The sequence below is a fragment of the Myotis yumanensis genome, unplaced genomic scaffold (assembly GCF_028538775.1).
Source record: "Myotis yumanensis isolate MYYU_CA2020_CCGP unplaced genomic scaffold, mMyoYum1.0.hap1 SCAF_1, whole genome shotgun sequence".
NCBI lineage: Eukaryota > Metazoa > Chordata > Mammalia > Chiroptera > Vespertilionidae > Myotis > Myotis yumanensis.
Genome location: NW_027223752.1, coordinates 224,385,045 through 224,411,570, shown reverse-complemented (window position 1 = coordinate 224,411,570; position 26,526 = coordinate 224,385,045). Strand labels below are relative to the sequence as shown.

Below are 26,526 nucleotides of genomic sequence, written 5' to 3'. Positions count from 1 at the left end.
ACTAATATAATATTGAATGCCAACTCTAATTGAAAAATAAAAAATGTTTTTTAAATAAATACATTTTTTCATTAAAAATTGTTTCCTATTCCTGTTCCATTCATTTTTAATTTACCTTACCAAGAGTTTCATACTAAATAGGGTTACAGCCTGGAAGGGGGCAGAAGAGTAGGAGTGTCAATCAGAACCTGCATCTGTACTCCTTCAGTTCTAGCCTGACTTTACTGCCAGGCCTGCTCCTCTACGCCCCCTCCTTTTCTGGGCGTTTTCAGGATCACAGCATGGCACTGCATTTATGTAATATATTTTTTTTGAGAGATTAGCACATTTCAAATACTGTCTCATCTTCTCATAGATCTCTGAGTTGGGGGTGGGTACAGAATCTTTTCCCATTTCGCAAATGAATTAAATATAAACGTATAAACATACCTTTACTGTAGCATTAACTCCATGCCATATATTGTTGTAATTATAGATAGGGTGACCGCATAATTCATCATCCAAGCTGGAATACTATTGAGAGTAAAAGAGGGTGCTATTAATTACACTAGGCCAACGGGTATATATGACTGTCCCAGGCAAATGGGGCTTTGTATTTACTTTGCTGTATGTCTTATCACAGTCTGCTTTCCATTGTAAGTACATTGATCTTGCTCCTTCACTTAGTTGTTATTCAATTGATGTAAGCATTGTGCCAAAGTTTGTGCTATTAGTAAAGCTTGGATCTATCTCAGTTTAGTTTATTACCCTGTCTCTTTATATAGTACAGCTTTTCTAATAACATGACAGAGACTCAGGTGTTTTTCTTACTCTTGTTTCTTAGAGTTAAGTGCTTTTTTAGTCTTTTTAGTCTTTAGAAATAATTTAGCTTAACAATATTTTTATATTAATTAAAAATAATATGCATTGACCCTTTATTTTTAGTATGCCATGTAATTTTTTTCTTGATAGCTGGCTGTGATGTATGGGTAAAAGGAACTGCTGCAAATAGGCCTCTAGTAATATGGCAATGAGGTGTGGTGGGAGGGGAGGTGTTCTCCAGTCCTATGATTAGGGGTTAGGTCTCAGTCTTTTAGTGAGCCTCTGTCTCTGCACTATAAACTTCACCCACGTTTCCCAGGTTTTGTTTTTGTTTTTCCTCCTACTTAGGTGAGATGGGATGGCTAGAGTGAACTAGAGTTAGGTGTTTCCCTTCTTCCACTGGAAGATAGAGCCTAGTGGAGTTGAGTAGTTCGCCTTGTCAGTTAGGCTCTAATAATATCCCTGCAAATTAGGCTCTGGATAATTAGTTTCCCTTGAGTGCACACCTTGTTTAGAGGAGGAGAGTGCTCTGGAATATTTTTAAATGGTTCTTTTTCCCTTTCCCCTGCTGGGAACAGGAGGGGATCACGCCCCACTCCCCTATATTTACTGTGGGAACCTGGAGATAATTTTTACAATATCATGGGGGTCCTTGAAGGAGAGGAAGAAACTCTCTTCTACCTTCCTAACTTCTTTAGGATGATCTAATAATTAAATCTGCATGAGACCAAGTTACAAGAGAAAATAATCAAATTTAATCACATATGTACACATGGGAACCCCCTTATACATGAGAGAATCGGAAACCCCCACACATGGAAGATTCAGAGACAGAAAGGGAAAATGAGGTACATGTGACACTTTGAACTAATGAACACATTGGGGTTTCAGAGGGTCATTGCAGGGCGATAAGAAGAGTAGATAGATATTCAGTAATTAGTAGTTTGCGCTGCCATATAGATAGGTAAACCGTTTATTTCTGATAATTTCTTATTATGGGCAAGGCTTCTAATTCAGATTCTTCTAGGTAGTTAGGAAGGGGGGGATGCAGAAATTTATCTTGAGCCCACAGAGTCTCTGTTGTCTTTAGCGCAGAATAATTCATATACCACAGAGGCATATCTTGGGATGACTCGTTCTAAACCTCTACATCCTCTGTATGACTGGGTATCTCTGGAGTTTTTAACTCTCAGACTTTCAGTTGTCTGCACTGAATCTCCAGCAATTTGTCAATTATAGTGTCTGCCATAAGATTTTTTGTTTTTTTGGGTCCTCTTTTTTCCTTTCTTTTAACTAGGAAGCTTTATTTAGGCTCATGGCTTTAATTATTATGTCTGTGTATGTTCAGTTCTGACTTTTGTCCTGAATTTCATTTTCACATTTTGTTTTCTAGGATCTCCAACTCTGTCCTAAATTCTGAAAAACTACATTGCCATCTCTTTCTTTTTTCCTGTCTAGAAAGTCTCATGCTGAACCAGTCACTCACTGACTTTCTTAAAAATCTGTTTCCTGTCTCTTCTTAACTACCTTGGTATTTTTATTGATGGTATCATTATTTTACTTACAACTCAGGCTCAATGCTTCCTGTTCCCCTCTCTGAGTTGTTGAGCTTTATTCTTGTGATTTGATTTCTAAGCGGTCTTCCCAATTGCTAGTCTTTTCTTCCTTTAAAATCCATTTTGACCGTTATTATTTAACTAAAACATTTCAGAACATAGTTTTGTTATTCTCTTTCCTCAAAACTTATATTGTATTGTCATAGTCCAGTGGTCTCAATCTTTAGTGTGCATCATAATCACCTGGAAGATTTTTCAAAACACAGATGAGTTGGCCTACCTAGAGTTTCTTATTCAGTAACCTAGGAAGAGGCCCAAGAATGTGCCTTTCTTGTTGATGGAGGTCATATAACCACTGGGGATTCATCCATCTGCATTTGTGTCCATAAACTCCGTATTCTTTCCTGTTGGCGTGGGTTCACTGTGCTCCTTGCAGAAGTGAATTCTTCCACTGTGTACTCGTTCTTATCTCCTCTTACCACTTTAGGACAGTGAAGTAGCATTTTTTCTTCTCTTTAGCAACCATATTTTTGATTTCTACTGGATCTTTCCCATCTGACGTAAAATTGCCATTATTTTCCACCTTATAAACACAACAAATAAAAACTACTCTGAATCTGCATCTCCCTTTGGTTATTTCCCAGTTCCTTTATCCTTTCCTTGCAACAAGATCCTTAAAAGGACTTGTGTACTATTTCTTTCATCTCATTCTTTCTTCAACTCACTTAAGCTTTTGCCTCTGTTACTCCACCAAAACTGTTCTTACTATGCTCAGCAGAGATGTCCATGTTGCAATACAGTGGTCAGTTGTCAGTCTTCATATCACTTACCAGCCTCTTGATATAGTTTAACATGTTTTCCTTTTTTACCATACTCTTTTTTTCACTTGGCTTCTAGGAAACCACATTTCTCTTCTACTATATTGGCTACTTCTTTTCAGTTTCTTTGCTGATTTGTTCTTCATCTCCCTGACCTCCTAATATTGGAGTGCTCCTGAATTTAGTTTTTACACCTATTTGCCTACTTACCCCCTTGGTGATCTTATCTAATTTCAAATTTTTTAAATATCCTCCATTTATTGAAGTCCTAAGCTCTGGGTTCATATATCCAATTGCATCAATATCTCCATTTGGATATCTGATGGTAATCTGTCCTGATTTTCTGCTTGACCCAATTTATTTTTCTCTGTTATCTTCATTTCTGACAGTGGGGTTACTGTTTAAACAGCTGCATAACACTCCTTAAAGTGGACCAAAAAATTGACATTATCTTTGATGTTTTGTGATCTTATCCACCATCGTTGATTATTGCCAAGATTCATTAATCTGTTAGAGGTTGCAAAAGCCAATATTTTAATTCTGTTCTTTTTTCTTATTACTTGGAATACTTCTTTAAAGAGAAATTTTAATATAGCAATTATTTGGTTTTCTATTTGTACAGGAAAGACAGGATAAAAGGATGATTCTTTCCCTTTATTTATAGCTTTTCAGAAATAATTAGGTAGGCCCTGGCCGGGTGGCTCAGTTGGTTGGAGCACCATCCCTTACACCAAAAGATTGCAGGTTCGATTCCTGGTCAGGGCACTTACCTAGGTTGCCAGTTCAGTTCCCAGTCAGGATGTGTAATGGGAGACAACTAATCAATGTTGTACCCTCCTCCTTCCCCTCCGCCTTCCCCTCCCCCTCCTCCACCGCTCTCTCTCTCTCTCTCTCTCTCTCTCAAAAAATTCTACTAATAGTAATTAGGTGGTTCCTAAGGATCCTCCAAAGGAAATAGAAGAATGTGTGTGTATGTGGGTGGGGGTTGTGAGTATATGGGTATGTGTATAGTATTATGAACTCATGGATTTAAATGGATTTCATTTAAATGTTATGATTTATTTTATTGTTGTTTAAATTGTCTTATATTTGGCTAGCAGAAACTTATTTTAGCTTGCACCTGGATCCTTTTGACCAGCCTTAGTAGTCTTTAATAGTCTCTGGCTTTCTACTGTGATAGATGTTCTAGGCTCAGCTTATACATTTTTGGCTCCAGAATTCCTCTTTGTTCAACCATTTTCCTAAGAAGCCTTGATTTGTTTTATTGGAGGAAAAAAATACCTGACAGACCACAGTCAAGGCACTAGTAGTGATGTTAGTCATTGTTTCCTTGTCTTTTCTGTGGATAGAGCTAGGGAATATTTTTTTATGTTTTTTTTAAAGATGATGATATATACTATGAATTCAGCCTGATACTTATGATATAAATTTAGTACTGCAGGGTTTTTATTTAACTTCATTGATTTTACCCCTGTGTCTTCCTGCAATCACATGGGAACTCTTGTTGTTTAACAAGGCCAGCGTAATTACTCATTAGATTTATCCCACAGTGTACACACAACAGTCTCAGGATACACATTACTACCATTAACTTCATTCATGTGGTTACTGAAAACAGTTGAACCCTTTTTTTTTTTTTTTTAATAAGTTCTCTTTTATTGTTGTTCCTAGAGTTAAAGTCAGTGGAGATAGTTCCTAACTACATGATTACATTTCTAACTAGATAATACAGTTAGGTTCATTTGTTTAACTTGTAACTTTTAGTGATTACATTAAAATTTATTTTGTTTTATATTTATAAAAATATTTATATGGTTCCACAATTCTGGCTATGAAACAAAGGTATATGCAAAAAAGTATACCTTTTGTTTTTGTCTCATATATCTTATTTCCTCTATCCCTTTAAAGCTAACCTTCCCTCCCCTAATTTTATGGGTTATCTGTCCTTTAATTTTTTAAAGAAAATACTTATATATTTTATTCTCTTCTTAAAAAAATCAACATTGCTTATTTCAAGTAACAATATACTTTTAAAAAGAATCCTCACCTGAGGGTATGTTTTTTCGTTGATTCTAGAGAGAAAAAGGGAGAGGGAGAGAGAAAGGGGGAGGGGGTGGGAAGGGAGAAGGAGAGAGAGACACACACATTGATCAGCTGCCTCCCATACATGCCCCTACTAGGAATTGAACTCAAAACCTGAGTATGTGTCCTGACTGGGAATCAAACCCACCACCCTTTGGTGCAGGGGATGATGCTCTAACCACGGAGAAACACCAGCCATGGCAGTAACAATATATTTTTAATTTTACTTATTTTATTAATTTATGGATTCCTTGTGCAAGAAAGTATATTATTTGAGGGTAGGGGTTTTGTTTGCTTTATTTTGCTATATTCTCACTACTTAGAACAGGGAAGGTCTGGTTCATAATAGGAAGTAAATATTTATGTGAAGAATTGATTGCATTGTGCTTTCATGGTGTTTCATCTTAATGAAAATTAAAATGTCTGTTAAAATATATTTTGTTAGTAAATACTCCTAAGAGTGACAAGATATGGAAGAGCTAACATTATTATTCTAAAAGTTTATTTTTACTTCTGTGTAATAATCTTTCCCAGTAACTAGTGAAAATAGTTTCTTAATGAAAGTAACAAAATACTCTTTTTATGTTAACAATCACTGAATATCTCTTTTTTTATTGATTATCCAAATAATATTTCCTCAAACTTTTGTTAACTCTATGCATATGTATGCATATGTGTACTGATCTACACATAAGGCTCATCATAGATCTTTAAATATAATAGTGCATAGAGAGTATTTAAATAAAAAATGCATGTACTCTGGGGCAAGGGATATTTGGGAACTCTACTTTTCTGCTAAACTTTGCTATGAATCTAAAACTGTCCTAAAAAATAAAATCTTAAAAATCATGTGCTATTTTAGTACTCTTAGTACTGGGATTCATAGCAAATTTACTAAGGTGCAGTGATGTCAGTTAGATTTGTGCCAGAGCCATATATAAAATTATTGCATTTGTATATGATGTCATTATTAGAAATTGCACATGCAAAAATCATCATTGATTTTCTTCTATTAGTATTAAGGTGAAACAAGAAAGTGTATTCAATAGAATGAATATACCAGGAATAGAACTATGTATGTGTATGATTAGGTAAACCATGCAAGGATACTGATATCTGACTATGTTTAAAATATATACAGGTAGCATTGCAGATCATTGGGATATTAGTTATTTCAGTAAGCAATGATTGGATAATTAAAATTTAGAGAAAAATAAAATTAGATTCTAACCTTTTACCTTATGTAAAACATTAACCAGATTGATTAAAAATTTTAATAATAAAAGTGAAACTACACAGAAAATACAGGTGAATACTTATTAGACCCTCTGATAAGAACCTGTCAGTTTCCTTAATGTAGTCTAATTACTTATTCGTTTCAGTTACCCATAGGTAACCACGGCCCAAAAATATTAAATTTAAGATACGCAAGGCTGAAAGTATGTCAAATGGAAAGAACTGCTCAATTTATAGCTCTGACTTTTATCTCCAGATCTTTTTCTTCTCTCCTTAGAAAGATTTCTTACTATTTGCTGCTGTAATTGCCAGGCGTGCGTGTGTGTGTGTGTGTGTGTGTGTGTGTGTGTGTACTTACGTGCACTCTTCTTTTTCCTTTAATTTCAATGTGAAAACTTGCCCTTCCTTGAGTTCCCACAAAGAAGAAAAAAGAGATTTTAGTAAAACGATATATGGACATAATCATAAGATGTTGGATAATCTGGTTTATCAAGTCTATTGATTAGCTTTTGTGATTCCTTATATTTATAATTCCCTATTTGTCTCTTGCTTTTGTGTTTCTGTGTCAAAAGCCATCTTTGCTCATTACCAGCCATTAAATGAGTCTAGAACTCTAGGTACTAGACCTAATTGATGGGGACCAGCAAGCTATAGGAGTTTTGATATTTGAGAACAGTAAAGTAGTCCCTCATCTGCAATGTCTCTTTCCATGATTTTAGTTACTCACAGGCAACCACGGCCCAGAAATATTAAATGGAGAATTTGACAAATGATTCATAAGTTTTAAATTGTGCACCGTTAGATGAAATATCTCGCTGTCCCACTCCATCCCAGGACATGAATCATCCTGCTCTCTTACATACCCGCTCTGTGTAGGTTACCTTCCCATTGCCACTTGGTAGCCATTTTGGTTATTAGATTAGTTATATGAGAGAGAGAGAGAGAGAGAGACAGACCACATTTACATAACTTTTATTGCAGTATATTAAAATAGTTTTATTTTATTATTTGCTGTTGTTAACTTTTTACTATGCCTAATTTATAGATTAAACTTTATCACAGATAGGTATGTATAGGGAAAAACAGTACATTCAGGGTTCAGTACTGTCTGTGGTTCCAGGCATCCACTATGGGTCTTGGAATGTGCCCCTTGTGGAAATATACTGCTGTATATTTACGATGATTTTTTTGTTGTTGCAAGTAATAGAATACCTGAATTAAAAATAGCTTAAATAATAGCAGCTTAATATTTGAAATTATATTCATAAGTCTGGGACTAAATGCTTTCTAGGTTACTAGTAATTCAGAGACTCAGTAATGTGTAGGGCTCTGTGTTAGCTTTTCTTTCATTTTGTTGATTTTCTAATTATGGTTGGAAAGGGTGGCAGTAGCTCCAAGCATTGTATGTCCTCCCATGTTGACATGAAAAGTGAGGAAGGAGATTAGAAAGATGTTGTTCTCTCTTTTTCTGTCTCTCTTTGCTTTATCAGAGAGAAAACAACAAATGTTCCCACATGTAAATTAAGTATATAATAGATATTTCATTAAAGAAATACAAATGGTTAATAAACACATAACAGAATTTTAATTTCAATAAGACTCTAGAAATGCCAGGTTTAGTTCTGTGTTTTTCTTGGGAATTATCAAACCCTTCTTGCATTAGAAGTTAAGAGAGAGTATGTTAAAATAATGTTTAGTCATTTCTTTTTTTTTTTTAATTAAATCTTTATTGTTCAGATTACATTTGTTCCTCTCCCCCCCCCCCCCCCCCCGCCCCATAACTCCCTCCTCCCAGTTCCCGCCCCACCCTCCGCCCTCACTCCCCACCCACTGTCCTCATCCATAGGTGCACGATTTTTGTCCAGTCTCTTCCCGCATCTCCCATTCCCCTTCCCCCCCCAAGAATAGTCTGTCCATTCTCTTTCTATGTCCCTGATTCATTATAATCACCAGTTCATTCTGTACATCAGATTATTTATTCACTTGATTCTTAGATTCACTTGTTGATAGATGCATGTTTGTTGTTCACAATTTGTATCTTTACCTTTTTCTTCTTCCTCTTCTTAAAGGATACCTTTCAGCATTTCGTATAATACTGGTTTAGTGGTGATGAACTCCTTTAGCTTTTCCTTATCTGTGAAGCTCTTTATCTGACCTTCAATTCTGAATGATAGCTTTGCTGGATAAAGTACTCTTGGTCGTAGGTTCTTGCTATTCAGCACTTTGAATATTTCTTGCCATTCCCTTCTGGCCTGCAAAGTTTCTGTTGAGAAATCAGCTGACAGTCGTATGGGTATTCCCTTGTAGGTAATTGAGTCTCTTTCTCTTGCTGCTCTTAAGATTCTCTCTTTGTCTTTTGCTCTTGGCATTTTAATTATGATGTGTCTTGGTGTGGTCCTCTTTGGATTCCTTTTGTTTGGGGTTCTCTGCGCTTCTTGGACCTGTAAGTCCATTTCTTTCACCAGGTGGGGAAAGTTTTCTGCCATTATTTCTTCAAATAGGTTTTCAATATCTTGCTGTCTCTCATCTTCTGGCACCCCAATAATTCTGACATTAGTGCGCTTGAAGCTGTCCCAGAGGCTCCTTACACTATCTTCGTATTTTCGGATTCTTTTTTCATTTTGCTTTTCCGGTTGGGTGTTTTTTGCTTCTTCGAATTTCAAATCTTTTACTTGATTCTTGCACTCCTCTGGACTGCTATTGGGTATAATATTCTTTATTTCAGTCCGTGTATGCTTAATTTCTAGTTTCTTTATCGTAGCATCGAGGGTCTCATTAGTTTTTGTGAGGCTCTCCACAAGTTTATTGCAAGCCCTCAAAATTGCGTTTTTTAGCTCCATATCCTCCATTTCTGTCATGTTTTTTTGTCTCCGCATTTTTTATGCTTTCTTGGTGCACCCCCTTGTGGTCTTTGTGCGCAGTCTTGTTCTAGTTGAGCCTTGATTTTTTTTAGTTAATACTGAGGGATTTGACCACCAGGCTGACTGGCTGTGAGAATCAGCTGTGTGGAAAACTTTTGTCCTCTGGGGAGGTGCTAATCTAGCCTTTGCCTGAGGCGATCAGGCAAATGGCTCTGCGCAGGGCTTGGGCGGGGCGGGCTCAACAGGGTGGGTGGAGGGAGCAGTTATGCCTGCTCTCAGCCCCTTCCCAGAGGCTCTGCTTCTCAGAACCCCATCAGCCTCTGCAAACCTCGGAGAGAAAGCTGCCCTCAGATTCCAACTGATGCCGGACAATCCCGCTTCTCCCGTCTGAGTCTGAGTCCCTAGAGACTCGCCCGGATCTGGAGCCCAGAGTCTGAGACTCCCTCCCGACTGAAAACGACAACCGCGCCCTCAGCCACCAGCCCGCTTTGCGCGCGCACCTCCGCACCTTTGTATTTTCCACACTGTGCCTCCTCTGAGCCTCGGTTTGCTGTTCTCTTTCCTTCTAGTTGAAGAGTCTCTCCTCAGCCAGCTTTCCTGTGGTTCTGGGTGATGTCTGTTCTGTCTTTTAGTTGTATTTTTAAAGTGGTTGTTTGCGGCGGCAGTCTCTGGTGTTTACCTATGCCGCCATCTTGGTTCTCCTCAATGTTCAGTCATTTCAAGAAATGACGTAGAGTATACAAGTCAAGGCAAAAGTTTAACTCATTACTTTAAAACAGGGGTCCTCAAACTACAGCCCACGGCCACATGCAAATACAAATATTGTATTTGTTCCCATTTTGTTTTTTTACTTCAAAATAAGATATGTGCAGTGTGCATAGGAATTTGTTCATAGGTTTTTTTTAAACTATAGTCCGGCCCTCCAACGGTCTGAGGAACAGTGAACTGGCCCCCTGTTTAAAAAGTTTGAGGACCCCTGCTTTAAAAGAATAAGTGATTTACATGAAATAGGTGACATTGTTGAGTGTTTACTATGTACCAAGCACTCTTCTTTACACTTCATGTGAAATAAATAACTTAATCCTTACACCTCTTTGACTTACGACTTTTATTACCATTTTGCTGACTAGAAAACTGACGCACAGAGAGTAAAGTATCTTATTAAGGTCATAACAATAACCTTGTAGATTTGGGATGTAGATGTAGTTTGGAGACTGAGTCTGTACTCTCAACCTGTTTGATAGAACCATTTTGGATTGAAAAGAGAAACATGGGCAATTCATGCTTTATTAGCATGTTATCACCTTTAAGAGTTTTGAAATCTGCATTTTTACAGAATATCCAGGTTAGGATGGTGGTGAAGAACTTGAACTTTGGAATTCTTTAGAATTTACTTTTAGTGTTAGGCCTATTAAATAGCTATATAAAATACAATACATTGCAAACTCTCCTTTAGCCTTAGCTTTTTCATCTTTCAAAGTGAGACAAGAGTAGTATCCTTCTTATTATGCATCATTTCCTCTGAGACATTATGCTGAGCAATTTAATATTGTTCTCAAGACAGGAAGACCCTGCAAATTTTTCAAGGAACCCATCTGCCTTAACTGACTCACATATCAGACCTTGGTTGGGCACTGTTGTTTTGATGATAGGTGTCCTTTGGGAAAGTCTCTGCTTACATTGTCAGTGAAAAAGCTGTATTTTTTCTATTTATGTATTATGTATTTTGTTTTAGAATCTCTGAAATGGTACTTTAAGAATATTGAGTAATATTATCTTTATAAATGTCTGATGTTTCCCAAATATTCATTAAGCCTACCAGTATAGTCAGGGTGAAACTCATTTATTCAGGCTTTAAACTTCAATAGCAATAACAAGATCAATATATAAAAACCAACCAAAATAGTTTTATTTAATGTAATTTTATTGTCTAACACCTCTATGCATTATACAGTTTTAAATTAATCTTCATAACCATATGAAATAGACAGTTTTATTTTTCTCATTGTACAAAGGAGAAATATGAGGCTAAAGAGGATTTAAGTAATGGTTAGATTTTGAATATAGTCTGTCAGACTGCAGAGTTTGAGTGCCTAACTGGGATAATAAATCACCTCTCCTAGGTATTGAGGTCTTAAAATTGTGTATTTAAAAATAAAAGGGGAAACAGATTTATCATTGTCATGTCGTGGAAATCAGGACAAGAATTGTGTAGCCCAGGCATCCTGAGGGACTGAAACTAGAAGGTCATCAAGAATCAAGGCAGTTCTGGTGCCATTACTTTCGCTTTCTTTCCTCATCTTTGTCCTCTTTTATTACTTTCTCTTTCTGCCTATTGGCTTCCTCTGTTGTCCTGATCACCTGGCCCACCTTGATTGTCCATAAAATGCCACCTTCAATACCAGGGTCTTTATCACCTTAAAAAACCCAGAGCCATGGCCAAGTGACCCTTTTCATGGTTTGAATTATAGTGTCCTGTGAGAGAGAATCCTGCTATCCTGCTTAGGCTCTGGATTGTCTTCTTTTGGGTCAAGTGTCTGTCCTTTGATCAGATAGCTGTGGCAGTGGGTGATCAAGCGAGGAAGGGGTGACTGGATACTTTCAGGGATTTACACTAATGTTGGTAGGTTCTCAGGGAAAGAGCTCCAAAATATGCCTATACAGCAGGTCCTTGAGTCATGTCATTTCATTCAACCTCAGTTTGTCAAAATGTTGATGAGATGCCATAGGAACCTAACTCTTGTCTATACCAATTAGCCTGTGGTAAAATTGGTTTCATTATACATCATTTTGTTTAAAGTCACAGAACCTATTGACGATGTTAAGTAAGGACTTACTTTACTAACATGTATCAGATAATATTAAAGCAGTGTCATAAAAATAATAGCACAAATACAAAATACAAGTAAGATAACATAAAATAAAATATAAACAACAAAAATAAATGTAACAAAAATTAACAGCACAAATACAAATATAAAATACAAAATAATAATAGGTACAAGAAACTGAAATTGGTTAATTTTTTAAAAACTACCTTCCTGGGTTTGGGTATGTAATTTCTATAATGGTACTAGAATAATTTATTTCAAAGAATTATCTGTGTGAATGTTTTTGAAAAGAATATTCAATAGTCATTATTTATTGAGCACTCTTTTATTTCTATTGTCAATTCAGGTTTTCCTATAGTAGGTTTGCATAATTGGATATGCTTCCCAAGAATCTACATTATTTGAAGATTTTCTTCATAGAATTTAAGGGTCTGTTTTCCTATTTCATAATTCACTATTTCAGTGAATAAGAAGTACTTGTAATTTGTCATGCATTTTCAGTTATTGATGACTGTTCTTAAAATTTTTCTAGTAGCCTGTCTCATTTCTAAAATTTGCAGTTTTCTAGGGAGTTTTTGAAAAGTCTGCTTAGAATGGTCTGCTCTTCTGTAGGATTTTGGGAAGAAGGTTTAATGGAAGCAGATGATTTCTAGTGTATTAGGTTCAGTTAAACATTTTCCAACTTAGTTTCAATGTAAAGTAATTTTAATTATACTATTTTCAAATCATATTTTATGATAAAAATGTTGAAGATACATATAAGAGATATACTTTTATGTGGTTTGTTGTGAATTGCATTATCTTGGGCTTATATTTTAAAACAAGTATTTGGAGCAGACAAAAGTAGATTTACAGTTGTGGGTATAAAAACTCAGGACTTTATTCTTTTATCATTATTTATTAATTATTGTATTATTTTCCATATGAACAACTGTAAACCTGTTTTTTCACTACTCTGTATATTCATTTTTAAATGGTAATTCCAGAAAATATAATTCAGTGTGTTTTTTGGTTTTCACCCAACTTCCTTAGGAGCTAGGTAGTTCTTTTACACCAAATGAGCTTTATATGCTATCATAAGCTTAAAAACTTTTTTTTGCATTCTTCTATTAAGTGTATATTTTGGCTGATAGCTATACACTTATTCTGGGCTTCCTTAGAGTTCAAGTTACTAGAATGCTGCATCTAGTCTGTATATGGAAATTAGCTTTACTTTCTGAAATATATTGATCCTAAAACCACAAACTCTACTTCTGGCTTCTTTGTGTTCATGTGGTGAGAAGAATTTCCCAAGACGTTGTTGTTGTTTTAAATGAAACAACTGCCATTTTATTTCAACTGACTGGACCATTTCCAAAGCAGGCTTCCTACCCTGTTCTGTCAGTTATGGTTTTCAATCTAGAATTCCTCTCTTTGTTAAATCTAGAATTTCTTTCTGACTCTGTTAAAGATAGGGACAGTGTCTGAGTATCTCAGTGGAAGTGACTTCTTTAGGTATATGAACTAGATTCCAAAGATATCAGTTAGGAAGAGGAGGAGGGGTGGGTGGGAAAAGAGAAATAGAAAATAGGAATAGAAATAGACAAAAGGAATTGCAGTAATGAAGCAGGACTGTTTAAAAATAACATTTAAAGTGGCATTTAGAAACAGAGTAAGGAATTATTTCAAACAACAGAATATATAAGGACTAGAATAGACCTTTTAGGTTAGTACTTTCCAATTATCTATGGTGAAGGACCAGATTTTTCATTTTTAATTCATTATGCATAAGGCATGCATAGTAAGTACATTCATCACATGCTTAGGTCAGATGCTTTGAAAACATTGTCAGATTGCTATAAAGGTTCTAAATGGCTATTTTCCATTTCTGTCTATACTAGTGGTTCTCAACCTTCCTAATGCCGCGACCCTTTAATACAGTTCCTCATGTTGTGGTGACCCCCAACCATAAAATTATTTTTGTTGCTACTTCATAACTGTAATTTTGCTACTGTTATGAATCGTAATGTAAATATCTGATATGCAGGATGTATTTTCATTGTTACAAATTGAACATAATTAAAGCATAGTGATTAATCACAAAAACAATATGTAATTATATATGTGTTTTCCCATGGTCTTAGGCGACCCCTGTGAAAGGGTCGTTCGACCCCCAAAGGGGTTGCGACCCACAGGTTGAGAACCGCTGGTCTATACTATAGATTGGTATCAGTTTAATGATTTACCACCGTGGAATAGTGTTGTTGATCCTAAAAGCTTGCTTCTTCATTTTTGCACCTAAGGTATTAAAGCTCAGAAAAGTGAAATGATTTGCTCAATATTATACAGCTATTAAAATTGTCTTTTTTGTTTCAGTAGAGAACAACTCTACTCAACAGCAAAAGTTGGTCTTTTGTATAAAGGTGATGCCCAATGTCAGCATGCAAAAAGTGAGAAAATTATGCCCTTGGGGATTTTCACTTTCTGCATTGTGGATTTCTGAATTAATCTTTTGTATGATTGTATATTTTTGGAATCAGAAGAAAATCAATAAAAAGACTAAGTAAAACAATACCAAAACAATACAAATCAGAAATGTTGAAGCATAAAAAGCATAATAATTGGGGGAAAAACTATTAGTTTCATGTAATTTGATTAGTGAGTTTATATGGGAAGAGATAAGGCCTAAAAGATTGTCAGGGACAGGATTGGTAATGGTATGTAAGCCATAAAAAGGAGTTTGCTTTTTATTTGGCAGACAATGGGGAACAATTAAAAATTTTTATATAATAAGTAATGTACAACAGGTTGGTTTTCAGCAAAAAGGTTTTTAGTGCTTTCTCCCTCTACTATTAAACTAACTAGTGGCCCGTTGCATGAAGATTCGCGCAATAGGCCTTCCTTCCCCTGGCTGCCGGCTCTGGTTTTCCTCCGGCACCCGGGACCCAGGCCTTTGGTCCAGCCACAGCAGCGAGGCTTGGCTTCTCCCTCAGCGACCCAGGCCCCCAGCCCCTCCTTGAGCAGAGCCCAGGGCGGGCAGGAAGCTTGGCTTCCTCCATCACTCAGAGCAACCCAAGCCTCCTGCTCGCTCCAGCTCCGTGGCCGCTGGCATCTTCAGTCGTCTTCAGTCTTCGCTCCACACCTGCATATGCAAATTAACCGCCATCTTTGTTGGGTTAATTTGCATAGTTGCTCTGAGTGGCTGGTGGGTGTAGCGGAATGGCGAGTGACGGAATGATGGTTAATTTGTATGTTTCTCTTTTATTAGTGTAAGTAATAGCTTAAAAGGTAAGAGAATATAGAAATTTGGTGCAGTGATTGAGATTAGTATTTAATATCTCTTGAAACAGTAGTTGGTAAAAATGTATAATATTGAGGCAGGATATTATGGTGTTGAGCACAACCAAATTGTTTGGGTTGGAATCTCATCTTTGCTTTTTATTATTTTTTCAATCTTGATTAGTAATAGAAGGCATTTCATTAAATAAATTATATAAACATGTATGAATAATGTGAATATAAAATACCAAAAAATGTATACCAGTTATTATCTGATAATCACTACCCACGGGATTTCAAACTTTTTTTTCTCCATTATAGAGACTAAAATGGTGAATTTAAGTATATTTAACTTAGTGTTTTCTCTTTTATAGTTTATCAGAGAAGATATGAAATATAAAGATGCTACTAAAAAACATAGCCATCTGCACAGAGAAGATAAACATATAACTGTTGAGGATTTATGGAAACGATGGAAAACATCAGAAGGTAAGATTGTTTTTAGTGATCTAGATTCCTTACCTGCTCTTCTGCCCTGCTTAGCCATTGTTAACTCACTAATTGCATATAATCTTACAAAAAAAAAATCAGTGTAACATTTCTGTGAGGATACTTATATTTTAGTAAATAATTATTTTATCAAGTAAACATGGATCCCAAACTTTTCTTTTTAGTTATGGAGAACAGTTTCTAAAGTCTTTAGAAGGCACAGAACTTATAAGTTTTTCCTTAAATATACCCTTAATGGAGTCTCCTAATAATTTCATGCTAACGTTGTGTAATTTATATTTTATTTCTTTTTCTACTCATAAGTTCTCAAGCTTATTTATGGACAGTAATTGTTTAGGGCAGGAGAAGTATATGACTTAAAACCTCAACTTGATCCCTAATACTAGAAAGCTACTACAATATTTTTAAAAGTCCATTAAGCTTTTTTTTTAGTAATAGTCAACCAAAATGTCTAATGTTTCTGTTCTTTTACCAAAGTCAAATAATTATGTTGTAGCATATGTTTTTCTCAGTAAGTTTGAATAATGATGTGTAATTAAAAGGAATCTAGGACAGATTACCAAGTAGGAATATAGAAAAGTAATAAAATTTGCTAGACTGTCAATGGTAACACTTAGAAATGGGCAAAATACAGAAAGTTATTCCACCAATGCTCAATATTTTTATTAATGTAAATGGTTTAAAAGAGGTGTGTTTTGCAATATACTGGGAAGAAGAAAAAGAAAGAAGGTAAAAAACACCACCAGTTTAAATAAATGACACACAGACTTCAGAAATCTGTCTCTCCATTTCCCCTCCCCATACCACTTTTAAGTAATATGAACTTGAGTAAGAATAGGAATAAATGAATATACATTTTATAGGGGAAAGTGCTAAATGGTATGAAACTCAGTAAGACTTACCAGGAAATATAGTAATATGTAGATATTACTAAAGGAATTGGATATCCATTATTGCTACTAGTATATTTTAGGTATTAGGTATGTGATAAGTTGAATGTAGTACACTTAACCATTGAAAGAAGGAAAAAGGATTTGGCCATTTCTCATCACTTGCTATGCTACCACCTGGTTCAGCCCCCATCTCTTGCCTGAGTAATTGCAGTAGCCCCTTAATGGTCTCCCTGCATATACTTGTGTTCTGCTACAGTCTATTCTTCATTTTTTAGAGTAACCTATTGGAAATATAAGTCAGATCTGTTCAATACCCTTCAGTGACTCAGAGTAAAAGCCAAAATCTTTACAAAGACCTTATAAGCCTCTACATGATCTGCCCTCCACTGCCACCCTCTTCCCTCTCTGTCCTATCCATCTTCCTCACTCACTGAGCTTTATCCTAGCTGGACTCCTTGCTATTCTGCAACTGCAGGAATGCAGACACCCTCATGGCTAACTCCATTACCACTTTCATTACAGCCTATCAGGGCTATTCTCTCTTGAGGCCCACCCTGACCACTCTATTTAGCTATCTTGATTCCTGTTACTCAGCGTCACACTTTCCTTTCCCATATTTTGTATCACCTTCTAATATATTACATAATTAACTTATTCATTATGTTTGTCTCCTTTCTCTCTCTCCCCTGTCCCCAAGAATATAAGCCAGCGGGGTCTTTGTTTATTTTATTTACTAATGTGTCCCAAATCCAAGGGAACTCTGTCCTTAAACCCGATTTTGGTTTCCTGCCCTGGTGAGTTTGGTGAGATCTTTTGCGATCTATGAGAATGTTTGTTATTTTTCTTTTTTAAACTTAAGGCCTTTTCAAGTTGAAAAGTCTCTCATTTTTCCTAGGTTTTCACCTTAATTTCCACCCTTAAGATTTGATGAGAAGACTTTCCTCTAAGTCTCCAAAGACTTGTCCTAACTTATCTTTCCTTGCTTCCTTTTCTCCGAAGCCCATATTTTACATAATATTTTTAGGGGATTAGGGCGTGGGAGTTGTCGTCTCAGGGCTCCTACTAAAATAGTTCCATGAAAGATAGAGGAGTCAGTTGAGTGAAGTAAACCTCCACCAGAAGCTTAATAGTGACCTAATTCATATTCTCAACCCGTGTCAGACTCTCTTTTCGTATTAAAGGGGTCACGTAAAGGCAGGGCATTGTTGCTAGATCACTCGCTGTTTTTAAATCATAGCCTGACAAGCCCCAGTTTTCCTGGAGTATCTCAGGAATAGGGCATGCCAAATGTGTAGAATTCTGCTTTTATTTGGTGTATTTTGTTTCTGTATAAAAAGTTCTTTTGGGAAACAAAAAATGATTATTGTGAAAAGTTTTGGAAACTGCTGATATAGAAATTAGAATGTACCTATAGCAATAATATGCAATTCAAGGTTATTTAGTTCAATATGAATACAAATATACATATGCGTGCACACACACACATGCATACACACACATACAGAATTATACTTTGCACATCATTGTTGTATCTCTAATGCCTAGAGCAGTGCCTTATTTACTTTAATATTTAGTAAACATTTGATGAATAGATGAATGTGTAATGCTGAACATTACATAGTCAGTAGTTAGGTTCATCAAATATTCAGTGTATCAAACATCATTTGAGTTCAGGCATTTCTGCCAAAATGAAATGTATGAACTCCTGAAAAACATATATCTTGCAAAATTACGAACTTCAAAATTACAGAGTTTATGGGAAATAATGGGTTGAAGCATACTCAAAACCTATGCAACTTTGTAACCAGAGCACTAACACTACTAATAAAAATACTAGCACAGGTAAAAAGATTTGTTAACTTTCTAATCAATAAATACTATAGTAGGTATTGGACTTTATCTTAAAAAATAAGTAAAGATAACTTAATGGGAGGAGGTTTTATGTAGAGTTGAGGTTACTAAATTATGAAGATGAAGGCGAAGTGCCAGAAGATGAGAACTGAGCAACAAAGATTTCTAAGACAGAACCTGTGGCCAAATTGAGCTTAAAGGAAGAAGGGAGTGGTAAGAGGATATTAAGTTCATAGTTTGCTGTGTTGGCATTCTGTAAGCTTTGGATCCTTTTGCTGCTACTTGGCAGTGTAAAATGATAACATGTGAGGAACAGTCACATATGAAATGATGTGACATATATTATATTGACATGATCCCTATTTACCAGTTACACATAAGCTAATTCATGTTAGAGAAGCACCAGTAGAATAGGTATATCTATTGTGCAGTGAGCCGGCATTGGAGCCTGGGTATTAAAGATGAGTTAAACAGTGTCTGGGATGTAAGGAGTGAACAGCTAAGTAGGAAAGACAAAGTACACAAATAATTACAATATATGTGATATGTACAATAATAGAAACAAGTGTAGGATATAGAGATAGCTCACTGAAAGGAGTAATTAACTCTCTGAAAATTGTGTTTGGAATAGGCTTGTGAGAGTTGACCAGGAGTTCTAGAAGGAATAAAGAGGTAGACCACAAATGGTAGCCCCCTCATGACTCCTTCAGTTACCTGAAAATTTACTAGAAGTGGAAATGGAGGTGGCAGGCTATAGGAAGTATGTGTGCTTTCAAGTTCTTCAAATGTAACTCCTGGCCCTTCTCTTTATGAACATTAAGACATTGGGCACATTATAAAATTCACTTATAAAATGCAATTCTTGTGTGATATGAATGAATAATGTAGTAAAAGTGTCTGGCAATACCTGGTAGGCAGTAAATGTTCACTTATCTTTATAGTAAAGCTGAATAACTGAAATATTCAGCTGTATTTAAAGTTTTGGAAGGTTTTTGCTTCAGTTCCATAATACTTATTAATAAAATGAACAAGTCTGTTAGGCTAAATACTTGCCATTATTAATATGTAATTTTCTGAAGGGTGAAATGTACCCAAGATCTTTATGGAATGTTGTCAACTGACGAAAATTAAAAGTGTGTTGCATAGAAATTGATCCTAATTTCACATAGAAAAATTTCAATGTGACCAGAGTGGTTATGTGTAAGATTTAAGGATCATGGTGGATAAAAACCTGATTAAGTAATGTACTGTTTTTAAAAAGGTAACTCATTGGGTTGAATATTATAACATGTGTCAACCGTGAGGTAATCTTTCCATCCTGTTCAGCATGGGTCTTACCTTACCTAAGGTCACTGTGTAACTTGGGGCTTTACAAATTGAATAGGTATTTTGAAATTTTGCAGAAGGTTTAATATTTTTTATTAGAAATTTAAAGGAATTGAAATTGTCTGAGAGAAGTGAGAGGTAGGCACTTACTAATGACTGTTGTCAAGCCCAGCCAGACAGAAATGACTGTTTTCTTCTGTTTAAGAAATCAAAAATGTACATGTTAGACAAAAGGAAATATAAAAGAAAAAAATTCCTGACCGTGTATATTAAATCTCTATAAGTAAGGAGGATTTATAAACATTTTGTTTATATACTAGAGGCCCCGTGCATGAATTTGTGCACCAGTGGGGTCCCTTGGCCTGGCCTGCAGGATTGGGCCGAAACCAGCTCTCCGACATCCCCTGAGGAGTCCCTGATTGTGAGAAGGTGCAGGCCAGGCCGAGGGACCCCACTGGTGCATGATTGGATCTGGGGAGGGATGCCGAAGGTTGGCCAGCTGGGGAGGCACTGCAGGAGGGCTCCAGGGCATGTCCGGCCTGTCTCACTCAGTCCCGATTGGCCGGACCCCAGCAGCAATCTAACCTACTGGTCAGAGCGTCTGCCCCCTGGTGGTCAGTGCACATCATAACGACTGGTCAACTGGTTGACTGTCTCCCCCCTGGTGGTCAGTGCACGTCATGGTGAGCAGTTGAGCGGCCTTAGCATATCATTAGAATACTATGCTTTAATTGGTTGAATGGCCGACCGGTCGACCGGACACTTAGCATATTAGGCTTTTATTATATAGGATATCCTTAATATTTATAAGGATTTTCTCCTGGGAGTGAAAGTGTAAAGAGATCTTTAAATGTTGATAAAATGTACCAGCTTTTTCTGGTGTATCCTATTGGTTACAATGAGACTGGAATGAAAACAAAAGCAAAAGGGTGAGTAAATATTGTTTAGCATTATCAGAAGAGGAACTAAAAATGTAGGCCTTGCAGATAATAAGGTGACATTATCTTTATACCACCACCAACACCATATATATATATTATATGTATATATATGTGTGTATATATATATATATATGTATATATACATACACACACACATATATATACACACACACATATATATATACATATTTTTAAATATTTCTATTGATTTCAGAGAGGAAATGAGAGAGAGAGATAGAAACATCAATGAGAGAACCATCAATTGGCTGCCTCCTGCACACCCCCCACTGGGAACCAAGCCTGCAACCCGGGCATGTCCCGCGACTGGAATCGAACCCGGGGCCCTTCAGTCCGCAGGTCGATGCTCCATCCACTGAGCGAAACAAGCTAGTGTCCAACAACACAATATTTATATGTATATTTACAATATGTGTAACATTCAACTGTGGTAGGATACAAGAAAGTATAAGATAATACCTTTCTCCTCAAGGGGCTTATAGTATTGTTAGTATCACAGGTGAAATGTTAAGTAACAACAGAAGAAGGTTTGATTAAATACTAGGTAAGTGGTACTATTATATTAGTAGTCAGAGTTAGTATATGTGAAATAAGAATAAATGAATATTTTATATTTTTGCCTTTTGCCATTAATATGTGTTTAACTTTTATGTGTCTTAATTTCATCATCTGTTAAATGGGGGTAAAAGTCATCTACCACATCAAATCGTTGAGGTGAAATGAACTTGTACATATAAAGTGCTTAAACAGTGCCTAGAACATAGCAAGTACTCAATGACTATTTCTTATTTACTAATGTTCTTGTAAGACAAATGCAAACAAGTCGGGAATATTTGAGAGTGACATTGCTAAAAGAGGCATCTGAGTTGAGGAATAGTAGGAAATGGGGTCAGTCAGAGAGGGAGACCAGACTAGTGAGCCTTGATGCTTCAGCCTGTTGAGCTGCTCCAAAGCGGCACGTAAGATTACACTCATATACCAATGCTACCAATTGATAGTGGTTACCTAGAGCAGTGGTCGGCAAACTGCGGCCCCTTGAGTGTGGCTCTTCCACAAAATACCACGTGCGGGTGCGCACGTACAGTGCGATTGAAACTTCGTGGCCACACTTAAGGGGCCAAAGAACTGCATGTGGCTCGTGAGCCGCAGTTTGCTGACCACTGACCTAGAGCACTGCTTTAAGGAAGCTTGATCTTTGTCTGATCTCAGTAGCAGAGAAGGATATATATACTGTGGAAATTGTTGGTTAGCAGTGTTTATTATGTGTGTGAAAGGAGATAGCGGTGCCAGTCTTGCTGCTCAAGGTGACTCTCTGACAGTTGGCTGCCAAACACCAAACACTGTTTAATTTTTTACCCTTTTTCATAAAAGTAAAAATCTTCGTATTCCTTATCGATGAGCAGGTACTGTTCTAGATCTTTCATAAAAACAGAGTGGTGTAATGTGAACTTTTGAAAAACTGGGGATACCTTGGCCTTAACATGGGTTTTTTTTTTCCCCTAAAGAGTAGTGTAAATGTTACTTGATTGGTGTGCAGATTACTTGATCAGTTTGCAAAACACTGTTCTGTATTGATCAGAATTCATTTCTGTGTTTTATATAAAGTAGTTGAGGCCTGGTGCACGAAATTTGTGCATGGGGGGGGGGGGGTCCCCTTAGCCCAGCCTGCACCCTCTCTAATCCAGGACCCCTCGGGGGATGTCCAACTGCTGGTTTAGGCCCGAAACCGTTAGTAAGACATCCCTCTCACAATCCTGGACCGCTGGCTCCTAATCACTCACCTGCCTGCCTGCCTGGTCTCCCCTAACTGCCCCCCATCCCCTGCTGGCCTGATTGCTCCTCACTGCCTCTGTGTGCCGGCCTGATCTTCCCTAACTCCCCCCCGCCCCCCCGTCTGCCAGCCTGGTCACCCCTAACTGCCCCCTGATGCCGGCCTGGTCGCCCCTCACTGCCCCCCCTGCCAGCCTAATAACTCTCAACTGCCCCCCCCCCCCCCCCCCCCGCCGGCCTGGTTGCCCCTAACTGTCCCCATGCCAGCCTGATCGCCTCTTACTGTCCCCCCTGCTGGCCTGGTTATCCTCAACTGCCCCCCTGCTGGCCTGGTCACCCCTCCCCCTCTCCCCCGGCCACCCTGGTCACCCCACGCAGCCTGCTGTTCAGTCGTTTGGTCGTCCCTCACTAATCCTCCTGCCAGCCTAGTCGCCCCCACGCAGCCTGCTTGTTCAGTCCTTTGGTCGTCCCTCACTAACCCCCCTGCTGGCCTGGTTGCCCCACACAGCCTGCTTATTCAGTCGTTTGGTCATCCCTCACTACCCCCCCTGCCCGCCTGGTCGCCCCATGCAGCCTGCTTGTTCAGTCGTTTGGTTGTCCCTCACTAACCTCCCTACCGGCCTGGTTGCCTCACGCAGTCTGCTAGTTCAGTCATTCGGTTGTCCCTCACTAACCCCGTTGCCAGCCTGGTTGTAGGCAGCCAGCTTGTGATGGTGTGACAGTCAATTTGCATATTGCCTCTTTATTATATAGGCTGTCTTTGATTTCTTTTAAACTGCTTTGTTTTTGTTATAACATTGTCTAAATGAGTTCAGAGTACAATAAGTTTCTAATCTTTCTTAATCTTCATCCTATGTTAGCATTTCTATCACTGTTCCCTTCATTTCAGATCTGTTCATTTAGGGCTAACTTGTTTTCGTTTTTGTTACAGTAGTTGTCTTCTATTTCTCTTTGATTGCTGACACTCTCACTCTTTTACTTCAGGACACTTGACTCTCGGAAATATAGGGTCATTGCATATTACTGATTTGCTAGGATTAATTGTGCCCCGACCAGGAATTGAACCCACTGGGAATAGAACCGGCTACTTCTCTGTGCATGGGATGACACTCAACCACTGAGCCACACTGGCCAGGGCTAATTCAGCCAGTACTTTGTTCAAAAAGTACTAACACTATGTATAAGAGTTGGTAATGGGGATTACATCTTATTACATCTTTCCATTTAATGTCTGCATTTATTTTTTCATGGATAATTGTGTTTGTTTGTGGATTGAAAATAGATTAAAAGGAATTTAAGCTAATACAGGCAAAAAAAAACACCTTGTTGATAGAATAATTCTTTGTTACTCGATGGCACTGACTTATAGGCATGTCGCTAACCGTTTTCAAATCCTTCATAGAATTTGTTTCTTATGAAGAATTCAATTCTTTTAAAACAATGTCTGGAACTTTTTTTTAAGGGATGGAGGTGGGCTCACAAAAGGGGAAATGGGAGGGTGAATAATTAGAGAACAAGGCCCAAGAAATTCCCTAGCTTTTAAATGTACTTATGTATTTGTTTGGTTTCTGAATTTATATATTGTAAAAATGTAGAATTCTAACATCATTATTTTCCATGTTTTGACCAGTATCAAATATTTTGTGACAGAATTTTAATGATAGTGCTACAGCTCTACTACCATGAATAATAATAGGTTTCTGTGTACTAGCTGCATACCCACTGATCCAGAGCCTGTGACCTTAGCAAAGGTAAGCACATCCCAGATTGCAGTGTGAGATAGTTGAAGATTGATCTGCTTTGGTAATTGTCTAAATTTCTCTTATCTGTTTTTAATGAGCATGCTCAATTGCATGAATCTGGCCATGACATTAGACTGCATTCTCTTTTAGATGTATAATTGGAAGCTTTTGAAAAAGGAAGGTTGAGTTTTAAGTTAGTAGATACATGTTTTAGGACTGTGTCTATATTTTTTGAGTGATTTTCAGGAATGCCCAAAAAAGTAATCACTCCAGTTTTTAATGGTACCTATACTGTGTTAATACTGAAGGCTGAATTTATCACAGAGCTAAATGCTTAATAAATTCCTGTGCATAACTGATTGTTCAACATGCTTTGTTGGGTGGCTTGAAATGACAGTATATTATGTCTTCTTCTTTTTTTAACTACAGAGCTTTATTTTAAAGTTTAAGTTATTTGTTTTAGTAAGATTTTTTTTTAGTGGCAAAAGATAGACTCAGATTACCTCAAATAATGGGAAATTTATTGTAAGTGTACTCTATCATCAATTATTTGATTAATTACAAGTGATGAAGGTCAGACTCACTCCATTCATTTGTTAAATCATCAAAACTTTATTTAGTTCTTCCTGTGAGATAGGCATTGTTCTGAATTTTGGAGATAGAACTTTGAGCAAAATAGTTATCCTACCCTCATGAAGTTAACACTCTTTTAGGGAGACAGTGAACAGTTTATATGTGTGCAGGTAGATATATATATACACTCACATGACTGCTGGAACAGATTAGTGATATGATAAAAGTAAGCAGGCTAACACATAGTCAGTGACCAGGTAGGGCGAGGTCTATTTAATGTAGTTAAGGAAGAACTCCCCGAAGAAATGCTATTTGGTTATAGATCTGGGTGATGAGAATGAGCCAAGGAAATGTCTGGGTGAAGTATATTCCAGGGTTAGGGATCAGGTAGGCTAAAATTCTTAAGTCTAGCATGACCTCCAAGTATTTGGGGGACTGTAAGAAAGCCAGTATAGATTGAAGGTTATAAGAGATTGGAGCAGGGTGGTGGTGGTGGGGAGGATGGTCAGAGACAAATGGATCAGTGAGATGTACAGAGGCAGGGCTAGATGTCATAGGATCGTTCAGGCCTATTAAAGAGTTTGGGATTTGTTGTAAGTATAATGTAAGTATATTGCAAGTCTAGCTCCATTTAAGAGTTTTGAGCTACATAGTGTTGTGATTTATCTTTGGAAAAGATTATTGTAGTTACTGTATGGATATTAGGCTCTTGAGGAAGATGGACAAGAGTGGAATTGGAAGCCTGTCGAGGCTCTTGCCGTGTCCAGGTGAGAGGGAGGTAGCAGAGAGGTCTGATTTATGATATAGTTTGAAGGAATAACTGATAGGATTCGCTGTTAGGTTAGATTCAGGAAGTTGATAGGGGTGTGGGGATAAGAATTAGGATGGTTCCTAGGTGTTATGCACCTGTAGTATTAAAATGTCTTAGAAATGGAAGTAATGAGGAAAAAAGAGTCTGAACAGGCTCAATGGGGGTGGGGGGGGGGTGTGTCAATAATGAAAAAAGGTTGAAAAATACTGAGATCATGATGCAGACAAGTGAAGGACTTAGTGCTGAAAGGTCAAGAAGCAAAGAGGAAGCCAGAAAAGAGGGAAGAATAAATGAACAATTAGGTATGAGGGGAACCAGTTAGATATGTAGGGTCCTGATAGCATATGAAGGACATGTTTTAAGAAAGAGGGCACAGTCAGTATCAACAGCTCAGGAAATTCACATGAGATGACAGCGACCTCACCATAGGATTAGCAAAGTACAAGTGAAGGTTTTTGCTAAAGCAGTTGCACTATAGTGGTGGAAGTGAAAGTCTGATTGAGGTGGATTGAAGAGGAAGTGAAGACAGTAAATATTGTTGACTTTCAAAAGATGGAGAAGAGAAATGGAGCTATGATATCTAAAGATAAATTTGGTGTGAAGGAACATTTTATTTTCTGAAAGATGGAAGGTTTTACAATGTGTTTA

General features: G+C 37.2%; 1 protein-coding gene across 3 annotated transcripts in view; it reads left to right on the top strand.

The window, feature by feature from the left end:
- STIM2 (stromal interaction molecule 2) overlaps nucleotides 1–26,526 on the top strand; it is a 215,712-nt gene that overhangs the window by 142,876 nt on the left and 46,310 nt on the right. For all 3 annotated transcript variants that reach the window (XM_070398328.1, XM_070398313.1, XM_070398321.1), the window contains exon 3: nucleotides 15,818–15,932. In XM_070398328.1, coding sequence (XP_070254429.1) covers nucleotides 15,818–15,932 — 115 coding nt within the window. The remainder of the gene's footprint in view (nucleotides 1–15,817; nucleotides 15,933–26,526) is intronic.